Source organism: Lipotes vexillifer, unplaced genomic scaffold (genome assembly GCF_000442215.2).
Source record: "Lipotes vexillifer unplaced genomic scaffold, Lipotes_vexillifer_v1.1 scaffold194, whole genome shotgun sequence".
NCBI classification, from domain to species: Eukaryota; Metazoa; Chordata; class Mammalia; order Artiodactyla; family Lipotidae; genus Lipotes; species Lipotes vexillifer.
This window is the reverse complement of record NW_006771758.1, coordinates 2,182,372-2,198,230: the sequence shown is the minus strand read 5'-3', so window position 1 is coordinate 2,198,230 and position 15,859 is coordinate 2,182,372. Positions and strand designations below refer to the sequence as shown.

The 15,859-nt window shown below is 42.9% G+C and overlaps 1 protein-coding gene across 1 annotated transcript in view; it reads right to left on the bottom strand.

Annotated features, from left to right (window-relative positions):
* Nucleotides 1-15,859, bottom strand: part of TIMD4 (T cell immunoglobulin and mucin domain containing 4) — a 33,995-nt gene that overhangs the window by 9,567 nt on the left and 8,569 nt on the right. Inside the window, exons 4-5 of the mRNA XM_007447130.1 lie at nucleotides 14,293-14,376; nucleotides 12,876-12,956 (exon numbers count right to left, since the gene is read on the bottom strand). Of these exons, the coding sequence (XP_007447192.1) occupies nucleotides 12,876-12,956; nucleotides 14,293-14,376 (165 nt within the window). The remainder of the gene's footprint in view (nucleotides 1-12,875; nucleotides 12,957-14,292; nucleotides 14,377-15,859) is intronic.

Genomic DNA, 15,859 nt, shown 5'->3' with positions numbered 1-15,859 from the left:
TGTAGGGAATGAATATGTAAATACTTCAAAATATATATACAAACACATGCATACCTCTTGTTCCCCAAAGAAAACTAAAAAGAAATCCAGGCTAAATACACCTGACTTTGAGTGGAAATACTGTAGGCAATTCAATTTTTTTTATTCATACTTTCGTATGATTTCTAATTTTCTCAAATGTGAAAACTTTAACTGTAAAATATTCCGTGTATCATGTGTTAATTACTGGAAACTCTGCAGGATGACTTAGTCAAGGGCAAACTGTTAGGGGTGTGTCATTTCTCTGAAGCAAGGCCACAGTGACATTCTAAGTGAAACTTTGAAGATAGCTGTTAGAAACTCATTCACCCGCAGCCAAAGAAGGGTTTTGTGGTGCTATTAGAAAAAGGCACCTCCTAAGATCTAAGAGTACTGAGGTATGATGATGTAACAGGATATATATATTAGTCATTTTTAAAGGTCAAAAACGGTTTGTTTTTTTAAACAATGAGTGCATATAAAAACTGGTGAAATCCAAGTAGAATTTGTAGTCTAGTTAATTGTATTGTACTGATGTAAATTTCTTCATTTTGATAATGTACGGTAATAGTGTAAGATGTTGCCACTGAGGGAAGCTGGAGGAATGTGTAGCTCTCTCTGTACTATTTTTGCAAGTTTGTGGAAGTCTACAATTATTTCAAAAGATAAAGTTTTAAAAAATTAGTTTAACTATCAGCCATTTCATATAATTCAATCTAATCTATGCATGACACGTAGTGGCTTTGCAGTAAAGACTTGTTGAACAAAAATGTTGATTGAACTTTAAAGCAAGTTTTAAAAGACTATAGAGAGAATGATTTTGTAAACAATTTGAACATTTTTATGAAAAATAATAATAGATGTGACTGTGCTATTAACAACAAAAAATGACCTGAGAGGATATAGCCCAAACTGTTACAGTATTATCTCTTCATCTCAATCATTTGGAGCGGGGGCTGGGTGGAATGTTTGGAATACAAGGAACTTCAATTCTATAGTGTTTTAACTTTTTATTTTACAAAAGCATCTATTTATTTCGTAACATGAAAAATAAAGTTTAAATATTAACAGTACGGCATGAAAACACCATCTTTCCCTTCAAAGGACTTCTCATCTAGTAGGGTAGGGGGCAATGTTCAGTGTACACTCAGGAAAACAAACCTATCCAAATAAATTCACATCTGCCCTTTCTAAGGAACGCATCCCGTATCTGGATGCTATAGATCAAGGGCTGCAAATGACAGCCTAGGGGCTAAATCCAGCCTTGGCCTGATTTTGCACAGTCTCAGAGCCGAGAATCCTTTTTAGATTTTTAAATGGTTGGGAAAAAATCAAAAGAAGCAGAAGAACTCATAACACATAAAAACTGCAGGTACTTTATATTTCATTGTCCATCAGTACAGTGTTATTGAAGCCTAGAGACACCATTTGCACGTGTGTTATCTCTGGCTGCTCCTGCAGTGTTAGGGCAGGGTTGAGTAGCTATGACAGAGACAGCACGGCTTGTAAGGCCTGAAGATGTATTATCTGGCCCTTCACAGAAAACGTTTGCTGACTACTGGTAAGTGAGTCTACATGCAGAAACAATGCCCATGGAGTCAGGGAATTAAATGTGTTCTATCTGAGTACAATTTTGAAAACCTTCAGACCTTCACACCCTAGGGTGATGAGAGACTTCCCTTCAAGGTGGTTTTATACCTGAGGGAGTAGACTGGACCCCACTCTCTTACTCAAATAAAACCATGTGCTTTGTACAATTCTGGAATGGCACTGAATTTTTAGGGTAGAAAATCTTTTAAGAATCTGTTTTGAATATTGCCCGTTTCCAGCCCATTAACAGAAATGTGCTTCAAAACTCCTAGAACCTCCCTCTCAGAATCAGTTTACTGAGCACTGTCACATGCCTGGCATAGTGATGAGCACTTCATGTAAATTATTTCACTTTAATGCTTACAAAACCCATTTTACAGATGTATAAACTGAGGCTGAAAGTTTAAATCACTCATCCAGGGTAACACAGACAATAAAAGGAAATTTGAGCTCAACTCAACCCGGAATGACTCAAAAAATAATGATGGTAACCTCTCTGAGAGAAAAGAAAAAGAGCATATTAAAATCCTATTTGAAAACATGAACTCTCTAACCAATGGGTTTCATGCCAGAAATCACCTGGAAATAACAACAGCACTATCTTCTCAGTGGGTACGTTTAAAAACTCATATTACATGTGTTGACTCATTACAGAATTCATAGACACTGGGACTCATCGGTCTCTACTTTTAAAACAAATTTAGTTTTGAAATAAGTCAATTCAATGATACAATCTTAACACAACCTAGAATTTTACAAGTCAGAACTTCAAGCCTTCAGAGAAGTTTCTTTCCTTTCCTAGGTAGCAGTTGGCTTATGCTGTCCCCTTGTAGCTTACTTGGGGTATGGTCTTAAAAAACCAAAGAACAGCAAAAGGATCCAAAAGTCTGAATGTTTTAGATTGGAAAGGAATTCAAAATTATCTCCTCTGATGCCCTTTTTTTAATCAAGAGAAAAATTAAAATCTAGAGAGACAGTTTCATTTGCTCAAGCTTTCACAGTAATAAGTAACAAAGGAAGTGACCAGAACCCATACTTCCTGACCTCGCCTGGCAGCACTAAAGCAGTTCTGGAATTTCAAAGTACCTTTTGAAAATAGAAACAGGCATTTACTGAATTCACATACTTCCTTTAAATTTTGGAGACCCCTGCATGTATTTGATATGTGGAACGATCAAAAAGAGTACGATGCACTTCAATCAATCAATCAAGAGAGCATTACATACATGAATCAGGTGTTCCTTAGCTCCAAGAGCAAAATTGGGTAGGGTCCATTGGGTTTTTTTTTTTTTTTTTTTTTTTTTTTTTTTTTTTTTTTTTTTGCTGTACGCGGGCCTCTCACTGTTGTGACCTCTCACGTGGCGGAGCACAGGCTCCGGACGCGCAGGCTCAGTGGCCATGGCTCACGGGGCCCAGCAGCTCCGCAGCACGTGGGATCTTCCCGGACCGGGGCACGAACCCGTGTCCCCCGCATCGGCAGGCGGACTCTCAAACCACTGTGCCACCTGGGAAGCCCGGGTCCATTTAATTTTGAAAGGAACCGGAGAGCAAATTGTGTTGGCACCCAAAGTGGTTCATAAAGGGGGAGGAATGATGCGATGACTGCACGACTTACACAGGTGAGGTCACAGAAGGAAACCAGAGACTCAGAACACCATTGTTTGAGAGTCTCCCAGTTCTAAACTGTGTCTCAGCCTTCCACTGCCTCCAAGGATGCCCAGCAGCACAAATGTTCTCATCATTGCGAGAGCTCAGTCACCACCTCAGGCTATTCTCCCGCGTGCCGATCTCTGCGCGTCTCGGTGAAGCACAGACACGACCTCATCCCTAACCCTTCCCTACTGGACTCCTCTCTGAGGGGCAATGCCTAGCACTGCTCTGCACACACCAGCTGATCCCTACGTTTTAATTGAGGGAGGGGGCAAGGTGCACATTTCACAAAGAACCTCTGGATTATCAACAACAACAATAATAAATGGATACCACGTACCAAGCACTTACTCCATGCCCAGCACAGTGCAAAGTGTTTTCCACGTTTGATCTCAGAGCATTCTGCACTAGGTACCATTACTGTCCTCATCTCACAGCGGGAGTCCTGTGGCCTAGAGATGTCAGGCAACTGGCTCAAGTGACATAGCTAAGAAGGGAGAGAGCAAACCTCAGAGGCAGGATTACCTATCTGTAGAGCCCAAGCTCTGGTCCTCTGGGCTCTGTGGCCTTTGCGAAGTGTAGCAAGAGCTCACATACACTCGCTCTGAAAAGATCAGTGCATGCCCATGCTATTTCATGGCACAGTGGGAAGTGGTCCTGTTGGAATGGAACCCTAGCCCTCCACTGCCTAGGTGGGTGCAGTTTCTGAAAAGACATTCTAAAAATTATTATTATTGATGACAATGTTAAGCATAATGGAAGCAGCTAAAAATGCACAGAGTACTTTCACATTTATTATCACATTTGAACTTCAAAATGAATCTATGAGGTAAATAAACTTGGGCAGAATTATTGAGAGGGGAGGAAACTGAAGCCCAGAGAGGTCTCATATCTTGCCCAAGGCTGCAAAGCTAGTGCTGATTGTTAGTAAATGGTAGAGCAATGATGTCTGATTCCAAATTCCACTTCTGTTTCCCTCTTCTGCTTCTGGGCATCACAGGAGTCAATAGTCCACAAGTGTGGGTAGGTTCTTGCCAAAGGGCATTGGTACCTTTATTCATTGATTTGTTGTTAGTGGGGAGAACAGCTACCTTACCTCATCACAGAGCTCACTGAGGTTTATCTATTGACCCTACCCTCCAGTGAAACTGGAGATGTCTCCAGCACCTGACTTGGTGTCCGAGGGGCATTTTGGTCTGCAGAGCAGTCACCCAGCTCACCTGGGTAACCATTAGTGAGCACCCATCTCAGGGCCAGCTCCGAGTTCTATTTTCAGTGGATGGTACCTTACTTCACTTTCACTCTCTGTTCACCTTACCATGGACATGCCTCTCCTAAAGCCTGGCAACTTTCTTTCATCTTATTTGGTTGACCTTTCTGAAGGTGAGCTGTTACATGCTAGAATTACACAGATTCAATCCCAACTTTATTAACAGAAAAAAAAAACACATTTGTACAGTTGACAGATGTAAGACTATTGTGAGAAGCATCATGAGAACCCATTTTTTGTCCTTTTCCTTCATCCCCAGACTGCCAGCCTACTAACTGATTCCAGCCTGTGAACAGCACTGGACATGAAAGATAAAACAAACAGGCTACTGCCTCGCGAAAGATGCTGACTTTGAAATCAACTGCATCCAATTTCTTTCCTCCTAACAAAGGCATTTGTGAGTGAAAATGAGCTTTGCTTCATTCCCCTGCATTTATCTGTTCCTTCTGCTGAACTTGCACTGAGAATGGCAACTCCTCCTACAAGTTCTTTATGCCCTTGATCAACTGAGGACCCAGAAAGTGTCAAGTTCTGACAGGACTCAACTTTGACTTCAGTGAAATAGTGCAGCGCAGGGGAAAGAGCTCTGATTTGGGACCCAGAAGAGAGTCCCACGTAGGACTTACTTCCTCTTGTCTTTGAAATTTTTTCATGCGTCTGTGCTTCAGTTTCCTTCCGTGTAGAATAAGGAGAGTCGACTACACCAGCAATTCCTAAATGCCTTCCTGGGGCTGGGGCTGGGCTTCAGTTTCTTGGACCCACCCCAGAGGTCCTTATTCTGCAAGTCTTGGATAGAGTAGGGCCATCTACCCTTTGACTAAGCTCTCTGTGGTTCCAGACCATGGCCAGGTTTGGCTTAGACAGACTGGATGATCTCAGAGTTCAAGGTCTTGGTTCCCCAGTCTTCTCCTACCTCCCTGGGAGGTCTGCATGAGATCTGATTGCTCTCCCACCTTCACTGATGCCAACCTAACTCCCCTGTCTCCTCTCTCCATTTCTAGACCAAACCCTTCCCCTCCCATTTTTGATGGCCTCCCCTCCTCCTATAACAGTACAAGCCTCCTCCCTCTATCCTGCCTCCCCTCTAAATATTCACCCTCCAACTCCTTGAAAGAACGCCTAGCATTTATTCTCTCACAATCGCTCAGCGTTGGACTTCAGGGTGTCCATCCACAACGCTCACCCTGTCCCCTTAGCGGTCCTCCTGCCACAGTTCACAGCCTCCTGTCTGGATGCCACATCTGACCGGTATTTAGAATTCCCTCATATTTAAGTACACACCCCATAATCTTTGTCTCCTGGACCACTTCCTACCTCTGCTGTCTCTCTAACTGGCTGCCCGGGCCAGCTTTTCTGCCTCTACTACACCCTCTCCCAATGGAGTCGTTCCTGTAAGGAGGTGGGGTGTCTGCCTTCATCCCACCCTTCCCCTCCCACAATGTCTTCAGATGATGCCACAGGAGCTTCAATGACGCCCTATGCTAATGAGAAAATAGAATCAAGAGCTAATTTTCAAGAGCCAAGAGACCTGGGGTTCCAACTCTGGCAAATGTCTTAACCTCTGCAAACCTGTTTCTTCACCTTTACAACGAATGCAATAATAGAATCTTCCTCACAGATCTGGACGATGCCTCATGATGAGATAATGCACTGAAAGCATGGAGCCCAGCCCTGTCCTATAATAAGCACTCAGTAACTGTCATATTATATCAATAAGCCTGAACTCTCCCTCATGAGATAGTCCGTATGAAAGTTTTGGTATAGGGGCAACTCCTTATTCAGCACAGTAATGATTCTTGGATCACAGGAGGTGCCAGTCATCAGACACCCAATCCCCACCGAGGCATCCGTAAGTCCGCCCAGCCCCACATTTCCAACGGCCTGTTAGACATTTCCCAGGGGCACTTCAAAGTCAAGATCGCCCAAATAAATTTCACTCTTCCTCCTGGGGTTCCTTTACCAGTGAATCCATCACATCGAGCTGATCTCCCAAGTGCGGAGAATCAGTCATCCTTCCTTCTTACTCCAGTCACCAAGTCCTCTCAGTTCAAAGTCCTAAATGGCTCTGACTCTGCCCCTTCACTGCTGTCACTGCTGCCATCATCCTGGTCGAGACACTCACCTCCTGCCTGAGTTATTGCAGGAGGCTCTCTGCCTCCAGCCTTACTCCCCTCAAATACATCTTCCACACTCTTGCCAGAGCAATTTTTCCTAAATCAGAGCTGAAAATGCCATTCCCGACTCCAACAACATGACTGGATCTGTGTGACCCCGGAATGAAATCTAAATTCTTCAGCCCATCAATCAAGTCCTTTAAGAACCTAGGCCACTCCTAGCTTCCTGTCTCCATTAGATTAAACTAGACTCTTAAACAATCGCCAAAGATTTTGTGCTATTATAAGTCCCCCTATTTCTGCTCATGCTGTTCTCCCTGCCTGTTCACCCTTCTCTGCTCAATGAGATATCCTCATCCATGAAGAACCAATTCAAGGATCATTGAGTGAAATCATCCTGGCCTTTCTTTCCAAGTTAGAATCCTTCTCTCCCTTCTTTGGGCCCCCAGGGCACCTTTTCATACTTCTATCCCAAAACCAAGCTCACTGGATAATTGTTTGCTCTACACAAGCCTGTCTGTCCCACCCCTTTAAGAACAGAGGTCAAGACTTCCTCATTTTTATATGTTCTGGGTCCTGCACAGGGAAGCACCCAGGGAAGCCATGTTTAATGAATGACAGATTTGAAAGGCCTTTACCAAATATCATGTGACCTGTTTCCATATATCCAAACCAAGTGCCAAGGTAAAGATATAAAATCTCATCTCTAACCACTTTTCCCTCTGAGAATCCTTTGATTCCATGGCAAGGCCAGCTTGCTCTGGACCATGAAGCGTGGGCTGGTTTTGTAAAACAGAAAGATACAGTAAGAGAACAAGAACTCCTAAAAGCACCCCATCCCCACTCCCCCACCATCCAACCCTGGGATGGAGAAAACACTACTGTAAGAATCTCAGAAAAGGAAATTAGGACTATTACCAGAGAAATGTTCATTTTTTTCCAGTTTTCCTGGGTTGACAGCCAAGCCCTCATGCATATTTGGGGGCATTAAATTTGAAATTATTTCACAGCTTGGACTTCGTGCTGTTGATGAGTATAATGATCTACCTGGGGGCTGAGAAAAACGTGAATCCTAATACTTGAGGAGCAAATAGGAAAATCTGCCCTCAGGGAAGCTCTGTTGAGAGATAGTGGCTTCCAGTCTTGGGACAAAGTTAACTGTACGTGGGATCAGGAGAACTGGCCTCTGGTCTCAGCAGCCTCCCTATCACTGCAAGCCCTCTCTCAACTCACTGGCCTTTGCTGGGCCTCAACTTCCCATCTGTTTCCCACTGACAACACCACCCGAGGAGTTCGTGGGCCCAAGTTTCAAACCTCTGAAACCTAGGTAAGAGTCTCAGCTCTCCCTCTGCCTCACTGTGTGATCTCAGGAAAGTCATTCCACATCTCTGAGCTCTATTTCTAGGCAGCCACAGAGTGGAGGTGAGGATTTGACTAGGGCTTCTGACTAGGGCTTCCTCAGATGATGTCTGCAGACCAAACACCTTCAAAGCAGAGGAGGGCACTGGAGCAGGAGCTACATACTTGGAGGTGTCTAATCAAATAAGTAATACAAACCAGGAAGCCCTTGCATGGCAAACTCGACCACAGCTCTTTTTCAAGCAAAACTTGATTTCTGAGCCTAAATTATAGAGTGAAGCCTCCCTACATTGAGTGATGTGAAAAGGACAAAACAATTGAGAGGCATCAGAAGATTAAAGATGTCCACCAGAGGAACAAAACCCATAACTGAGAGTTCCATCGAGCCATGTAATAAGCAGCCAGTGAAAAGCTTTCAGAATCAGATTTATTTTAATAGTGAGTCGAGAATGACTGCCATGAGATTTTTTAAAAAGCTTTCGTCACTTCCCCAAGTTTGCAATTTTGCCACTCATCAGCTGTTTTCCTGGTGCAATTAGCAGTTAAAAAAATCATAAAACCAAAAAGTGTCTCTGCTGTGTATGTGAGGGTTTATTCTCTACCGTATTCATTGGTCTGTATGTCTGTCTTTGTGTCAGCGCCATACTGTTTTGATTACTGTAGCTCTTTAATATGTTTTGAAATCAGGGGAAAAAACAGTGTCTCTGTATTTGGAAGGAAGTGAGTCAGCTGGGAGCTGGTAGATGTGGCCTCTTGCTCCCCAGCCGGCCTGGCCAGAGAATGAAGATGTGTGAGTAGGAAGATCAGCAGAGATCCAGTGAGCAGAGGGGATCAGAATCTGTCACAAGGACTGTCATTTACTAGCCAGTAATTATGGACCAGACATTTTTCTCATGCATTTCCTCACTTAACAGCCCTATGAACCATGTACTATTATCTCCATTGTATATTTTGAGGAAACTGAGATTTCAAAAAGCCTAGAACAAGAACCTGAGATTCTAAAAGAAAAAAAATAAAGCATAAAACGTTAGAGCTGGTATATAACCCTGAGCCTTCACATTCCCCAAATGAGGTCTTTTAACCCCCACCTCAGGCTACTGAGAAGAATGTGAGGAGAAAGGACTAGAAAAAAAAGGATTTGGGATGTTATTGAGGCACTAAAAGCGAGGCTGAGGCATAATCTGCAGAGGATTTAATCCCAAGCCACCCAATTTTATTTAGGAAATGACACGGTGATGTGGGTCTCCTCACCCTAGCTTCAGAGTCCTTACCCAGTAGAGAGGTTGGGTCACTATGGAGCAATTTGGGACCATTTCACACATTCCTGTGGCCAAGCAAGAAATGAAATTAATCCTCAGGCTAGAGGGACTGATTTGAGTTCCCAGCTACCTAGAGGCGTAAGAGTTTGTATTCCCCTAACAGACTGCCTTTAGCTGGGGGGAAGAAACCTATGAGAATTTTTATTGTTGTTATTGTTGTTTGTTTGAGTTATGGTTCCTAATCATTTGGAGCTTTGCAGAATTCTTGGAGAATCTAATAAAAGTTTTATACTTTTTCCCCAGGAAAATGTGTGTGTACATATACAAACACAACTATATATATATATATATATATATAATTTCAGGGGGGTTCTTGTCCCCCTGCCAAGTTCATCCACAAACAACTCAATTTAGGAGTCCATGTACACATTGTAATAATATCCCTGGAAACTGGGTGTGATCCCACCTCTCTCTCTGCTGTGTGTGTGATCTCAGCACTGCTGTGTTGTGTGATCTTGGGAAAATCACTCCACATCTCTGAACTCTGCTCCAGGCAGCCAAAGAGAGGAAGTAAAGAATTGCCATTCCAGGTAATGCTAATTTTAGGGAATAATAATTGTAGCAAGATCCACTTGAACAATTTAAAGCAGCCTTCAACCATGGAAGCCTGGCCATCCAAAAGTTACATGAAGACATGAGGAAGGAATTGGGAATATTTAGCCAAGGTAAGAAAAAGCCCACAGAAGCATGTAGGTTCTCTGAAATGGGTTGAAAGCATTTTTATGCAAATAGAGAAGGAGTTTTATTCTCTAAGTGCTTCCAGAGGGTAGATGGGGTGGGGGCAGCCTACCATGGGGTCAGAATGGCATCAGGGTTGAGCAGAGAAGGGTTAAGTCCAGGTCCATCATCTACCAGACAAGATATGTAACATTCATGGACTCTAAAATGGAGGTGATAATGGTATCTATCACATAGGATTTTGTGAAAAATCAAATGAGGTAATGCATGTAAAATGCAGAGCGTTGAAGCAAAGACAGACCTCAGTAGGTGTTAGCTTCTATAATAAAGTCCCGACCTCCATTTCTTTATCTGTAAAATGGGGATAATACCTATACCTGGCTAGAAGGTCATTGTTAGATTTAAATAAAACAATACAAGTTAAAACCCTCATACAGCACCTAACACCTAGCTAAATCCTCAGTATGTATTATAAATGTTTCATTACAAAAGCCGATGGAAAAAAAGGATGGTAAATGACAAGAGCATGATATTTTATTTCAGACTGGAAGGTAAGGTAAAATAAAATAATACCTAAGAGTATGGAATCACAGCTAGACTTCCTGGATCTGGCACACAACAGCTGTGTGGGCTTGAAAAAGCTATAACAAATAGAGATTGGAGCATCTGGTAAGAGGGATTGAATTAAGTGGCCCAGGAGAATAGTTGACCCCATGCCGGCACATGAGATGTGCTCAATAAACCCTGGCTTCTTCCACAACGAACAGATGTTACACAGAGACTGACGGACCTTCCTATAACCAGCTCCTCTTCAGCAGTGCCGCCTATGGGTATGGGCACAAGTATTCTCTCTCCCAGGATTTATCAAGCAGGAGTGAAATGAAATTATCAGGGATATTATTAAAGACAGTAAAACATCAGATGACCTTCTGTTCCCTTGCAATTCAGTGTAAAATAGTCCAAGATTTAAGTGGAATAAATGAAACATTTTGAAAACTCGTTGACAATCCTTTGTCACTTTTCTACTTGCTACCTTCTCTTCCACCAGAAAATAGGCCCCCACCCTACCGCATCCCATGGACAAAGAAGGTTTGGATCACTGGCACCTTGTTATCAACATCCAGTCCAGGTTTCCCGTCCTCCCACTGTGTGAGTTAGTGCATGCCAAAGCTTTTCAACATGAGATCACCCTTGCATTTCATCTTGATTTAGAGTCTTCCTTCAAAACCTATCTCCCTTCCACTCACTCTTGTCTGGACCCTCCAATTCCATCTTCCGAGACTTTGTCAGGGATATTACATTGCCTCCTTCACAGAGTTAAAGGATGGCTGTTTTTTGGCTAATAAACATAGAGAAAGGCACTCCAACTCTCTGTTAATCAGAACAACAGAAGAATGAGATGACATTTTCTTCTCGGGAGATTGAAAAAAATTAAACAAATGGTTATATCGAGTGTGGGGAGGATATGGGAAAGCAGATACTCTGTGGGTGGGAAGATAAATTAGCACAGCCTTTCCAGAGGACAATTTTGTAATAGCTATAAAATTTAGAAGCACACATTTCAGACTTCCCTGGTGGCGCAGTGGTTAAGAATCCGCCTGCCAATGCAGGGGATACAGGTTCGAGCCCTGGTCTGGGAAGATCCCACATGCCGCAGAGCAAATAAGCCCATGCGCCACAACTACTGAGCCTGCACTCTAGAGCCCGCGAGCCACAGCTACTGAGCCCACGTGCCTCAACTACTGAAGCCTGCATGCCTAGAGCCCGTGCTCTGCAACTAGAGAAGCCACCGCAATAAGAAGCCTGCGCACCGCTACAAAGAGTAGACCCTGCTCACTGCAACTAGAGAAAGCTCGTGTGCAGCAATGAAGACCCAACGTAGCCAAAAATAAAATATAAATAAATTTATAAAAAAATAAAAGCACACATTTCTTTGAACCTAGCATTTCTCCTTCTTGGTCACCACCCTAGCTAAAGAAACGCTTGCATGAACACTAAGGAGACACCTATAAGGATCCTCATTGCAGAATATTTATGATGTGAAGCTTTGGAACAACCTTAGTGCCCCTCAATGGGGAATGGATACTATAAGTACCCATAGTAGAAAATACTATACAGCAATTTAACACAGTGATGGAGATCAACATGGACCAGAAAAGAACGTGGTCCAATGTATAATGTTAGGTGAATAAAAATGCAGAAGGCTGCACACAATATGATAGCATTTTTTAAAAAATCCACACACAAAGCACAACTGTATATTTCTATATCTATACCCACTCATAAGGGAATAAAGAAGATCTGAAGAATGATCATCTTCAACTAATATCAGTGATATTATAAAAGAATGTATCCCTAGGGACTTCCCTGGTGGCACAGTGGTTAAGACTCCACGGTCCCAATGCAGAGAGCCCGGGTTCCATCCCTGGTCAGGGAACTAGATCCTACATGCATGCCGCAACTAAGGAGCCGGTGAGCTGCAACTAAGGAGTATACCCGCTGCACCTAAGACCCAGAGCAACCAAATAAATAAATAAAAATAAATAAATAAATAGCTTTAAAAAAATGTATCCCTAACAAGTTGTACTATTTGCATAATTTAAAATAAATTAGTAATGTTTTGAAAGATGAATGGTTGCTTTTCCTACTAGCATTCCTAGCTTCAGCTCCCAACAGAGGGTTTTCAGAAATGAGGCAGAGAAAGGATGGAGCCAACACTGATGCTTTTAGCAAGTTTCACTTTCATCCCAGCTGGCGGGAGGATGTAGGATGTGACCACAGTGCAATCAAAAGAGCAGAATTCCAAGACAAGCAGGCAGATGACAGATTGTTCCCAAGTCCAAAGGCAAACCACTCACAGGAGCACAGCCCCCCTACCTCGTGGCTGAGAAATCACCAAGTCACTCGCTTCCCGCATCAATGCCTGGCGTGTTGACTGGAGAACCCAACTTTTAGACCCTGGAAAATATACAAAGGAAAGGAGAAAACAAACTTAGGTAGATGCCTGTCTTCCTATTTTGTGGGGAGGTGGGGGGGGGTGGGGGGCACTCTTCCCCTAAACTGACTTCTGTCATTAAAAAAAAGGGCTGGGCTTCCCTGGTGGCGCAGTAGTTGAGAGTCCGCCTGCCGATGCAGGTGACATGGGTTCGTGCCCCTGCCTAGGAAGATCCCACATGCCGCGGAGCGGCTGGGCTGAGCCTGCGCGTCCGGAGCCTGTGCTCAGCAGCGGGAAAATTTTTAAAGGCTATACTCCAAAAAAAAAAAAAAAAATAAAAAAAATTTTTTTTTAAAAAAATAAAAATTTTCCCCAAAAAAAAAAAAAAAAAAAAAAAGGGCTAATGTTTACTGAGCATTTAGTACACACCAGATGCTGCTCTAAGTCATCTACCTGCATTCTCTCACTTAATCCTCAGAAAGAGACACAGGGTAAGTGCTTCATTATTCCCATTTGACCAGTTAGGAAGCCAAGGCCCAGAGAGATTAAGGAACTTTCCCAAAGTCACACAGCAGAGAAGAGGCACGATTTGTACCCAGGCAGTGTGACACCAGAACGCACACATGAACCACTCTATTTTACTGCCCCCCTATACTCTACTATCACAAGCATTGATTTATTTACCTCATAGATGTCTGTTTTCTGCTGCTTGATTATAAGCTCCACTAAGGTAACAACTACCTTTTGCACGCTTACTAACATGTCAGGCACTCATCCAAATTTTATATGCATGAAGTTACACAATGGAGGGCAGAGACCCCCAGGTGAAAGTAGTACAACTGATAACCAAGTCCAGGCAGGCCCCTCTAGCACCTGCAAGGCTGTGAATTATTTTCAGGGTGTTATCTGCCCCTGGGCACTAGTAAATACCTAGAGAAGTCTGGCTGGATGGATGAAAGGACAAATGAATGAAAGAACTCTCCCTCCACTATAAACAGCCAAGGAGTCAAGTGAGTACATCCTCCGGGGTTTCAACACAGAAGACCAGTATGCTTGGATGAGGGGGATGAGATAGCCAAGCGCCACCCAGCCTAGAGTGGAAAGGCAGATATTCTAGAGATGTGCTACCGTGGAGAACTGCACAAACAAATCAAGGTCAATCGGTCTCTCTCACTCTCTCAAATCCATAGGGAGGAATGAGCCACAAATGCGGTATTGATACCAATTTGTCCCAGGTGGACTTCATGGCACACAGGACTCAACAGTCATCTCTAGTCATCTGACTTGGTGACACTCTATTCAGTGTTTCCCTCAGTCTAAGCAGTGAGGAAAGAAAAAGAGAGAACCCCGGCCACATACCTTTGGATGTGAGTAAGGCGGTGTCTGCAGAAGTCGCTTCAGTGCTTCTCTGAGAGGTCCTAGGGAAAAGGACAGTTTCTGAGTCTGAAAGAGAAAAAACGTTTGGTAAAAGGCAGCTAAAAATAGGTGTTTGTGCTGAGTGGTGGGATTTGGGGCTATTTTTATAGTTGTCTTTGTACTTTTCTATGTTTATTTCAGTTTTTCTTCCAAGGATTGTAAGTAATTTTTAGAATCTAGGGGGAAAACTGCAAATGTCGTATTCTAAGATGATTATTTTAAAGACCAAAGGAATAAAAAAATACATATAAAAATTGGCTTAGGGTTCACGGACCTTAGGCAACTACACAGAGTATAATGGAATTAGCCAATTCGATACTGTAAAGTTGTTTAAATTAATCCAGGCCTTATTGAGGCAGCTGAAATGCGTAAGCTTTCAAGCTATCTCATGATTCTTTTCTAATATTCTTACCTCAGAATCAGAGGTCGATACGTGGTGGGAGCTTTGATAAGCCCCCATAATTAATGGAGCTAGTAATTCAGTGAGAGTTCCAAGATGTAGGATCAAGAAGGATTCAGGATGAAGGAAGGAAGGAAAGGAGGGAGGGAGCTAGAGAGAGAGAGAAAGAGAGAGAAAGAAAGAGAGGAAGGAAGGAAGGAAGGAAGGAAGGAAGGAAGGAAGGAAGGGAGGGAGGGAGGGAGAGAGAGAGAGAGAGAGAGAAAGAAAGAAAAAAGAAAGAAAGAAAGAAAGAAAAGAAAAGAAAAGAAAGGAAGAAAGAAAGGAAGGAAGGAAGAAAGAAAGAAAGAAAGAAAGAAAGAAAAGAAAAGAAAAAAGAAAGAAAGAAAAGGTAGAACCAGTTCATCAAGGGATATTTTAAGGCATCTGGAGGGCTTTCCTCAACCAATCTCTAATGCCTGAGTAGGGACTTAAGCCCCGGCAGGATGGAACTGGTGTCTGACCCACGCTGACATTTCCTGGTTCTTTACTAAGTGTCCCCAAGACCCCTGGGAGGTCAACTGGAGAACCAAAAATGCTGACTTTTCAAAAGCACAAAGGAAAAAAAAAGCAACAAAAAAGGAAATCATAAAACAATGAAAAAGAACAATTTAATGAAACTATACACACACACACAGTTATGGGATGAATTGTGTGGTCCCCTCCCACCCCTGCCCCAGCCCTACCCGAAAATTCATACATTGAAGCCCTAACCCCAAGTAGCTTGGAATGTGACTGTATTTGGAGATAGTGCCTTTAAAGAGGTAATTAAGGTAAAAATGATGTTATATGGATGGGCCCTGATGGAATATCACTGGTGTTCTTACAAAAAGAGGACATTAGAACACAAACACACAAAGGAGGAAGACCATGTGAGGACACAGGGAGAGGACGGCCATCTAGAAGTCAAGGAGAAAGGCCTCGGAAGAAACCAACCCTGCTGACACCTTGATCTCAGACTTCTAGCCTCCGGAATTGTGAGAAAGTAAACTTTTGTTGTTTAAGCCACCCAGTCTGTGGAATTCTATGACAGCCCTGGCAAACTCATACACAGACACACACACACATAGACCT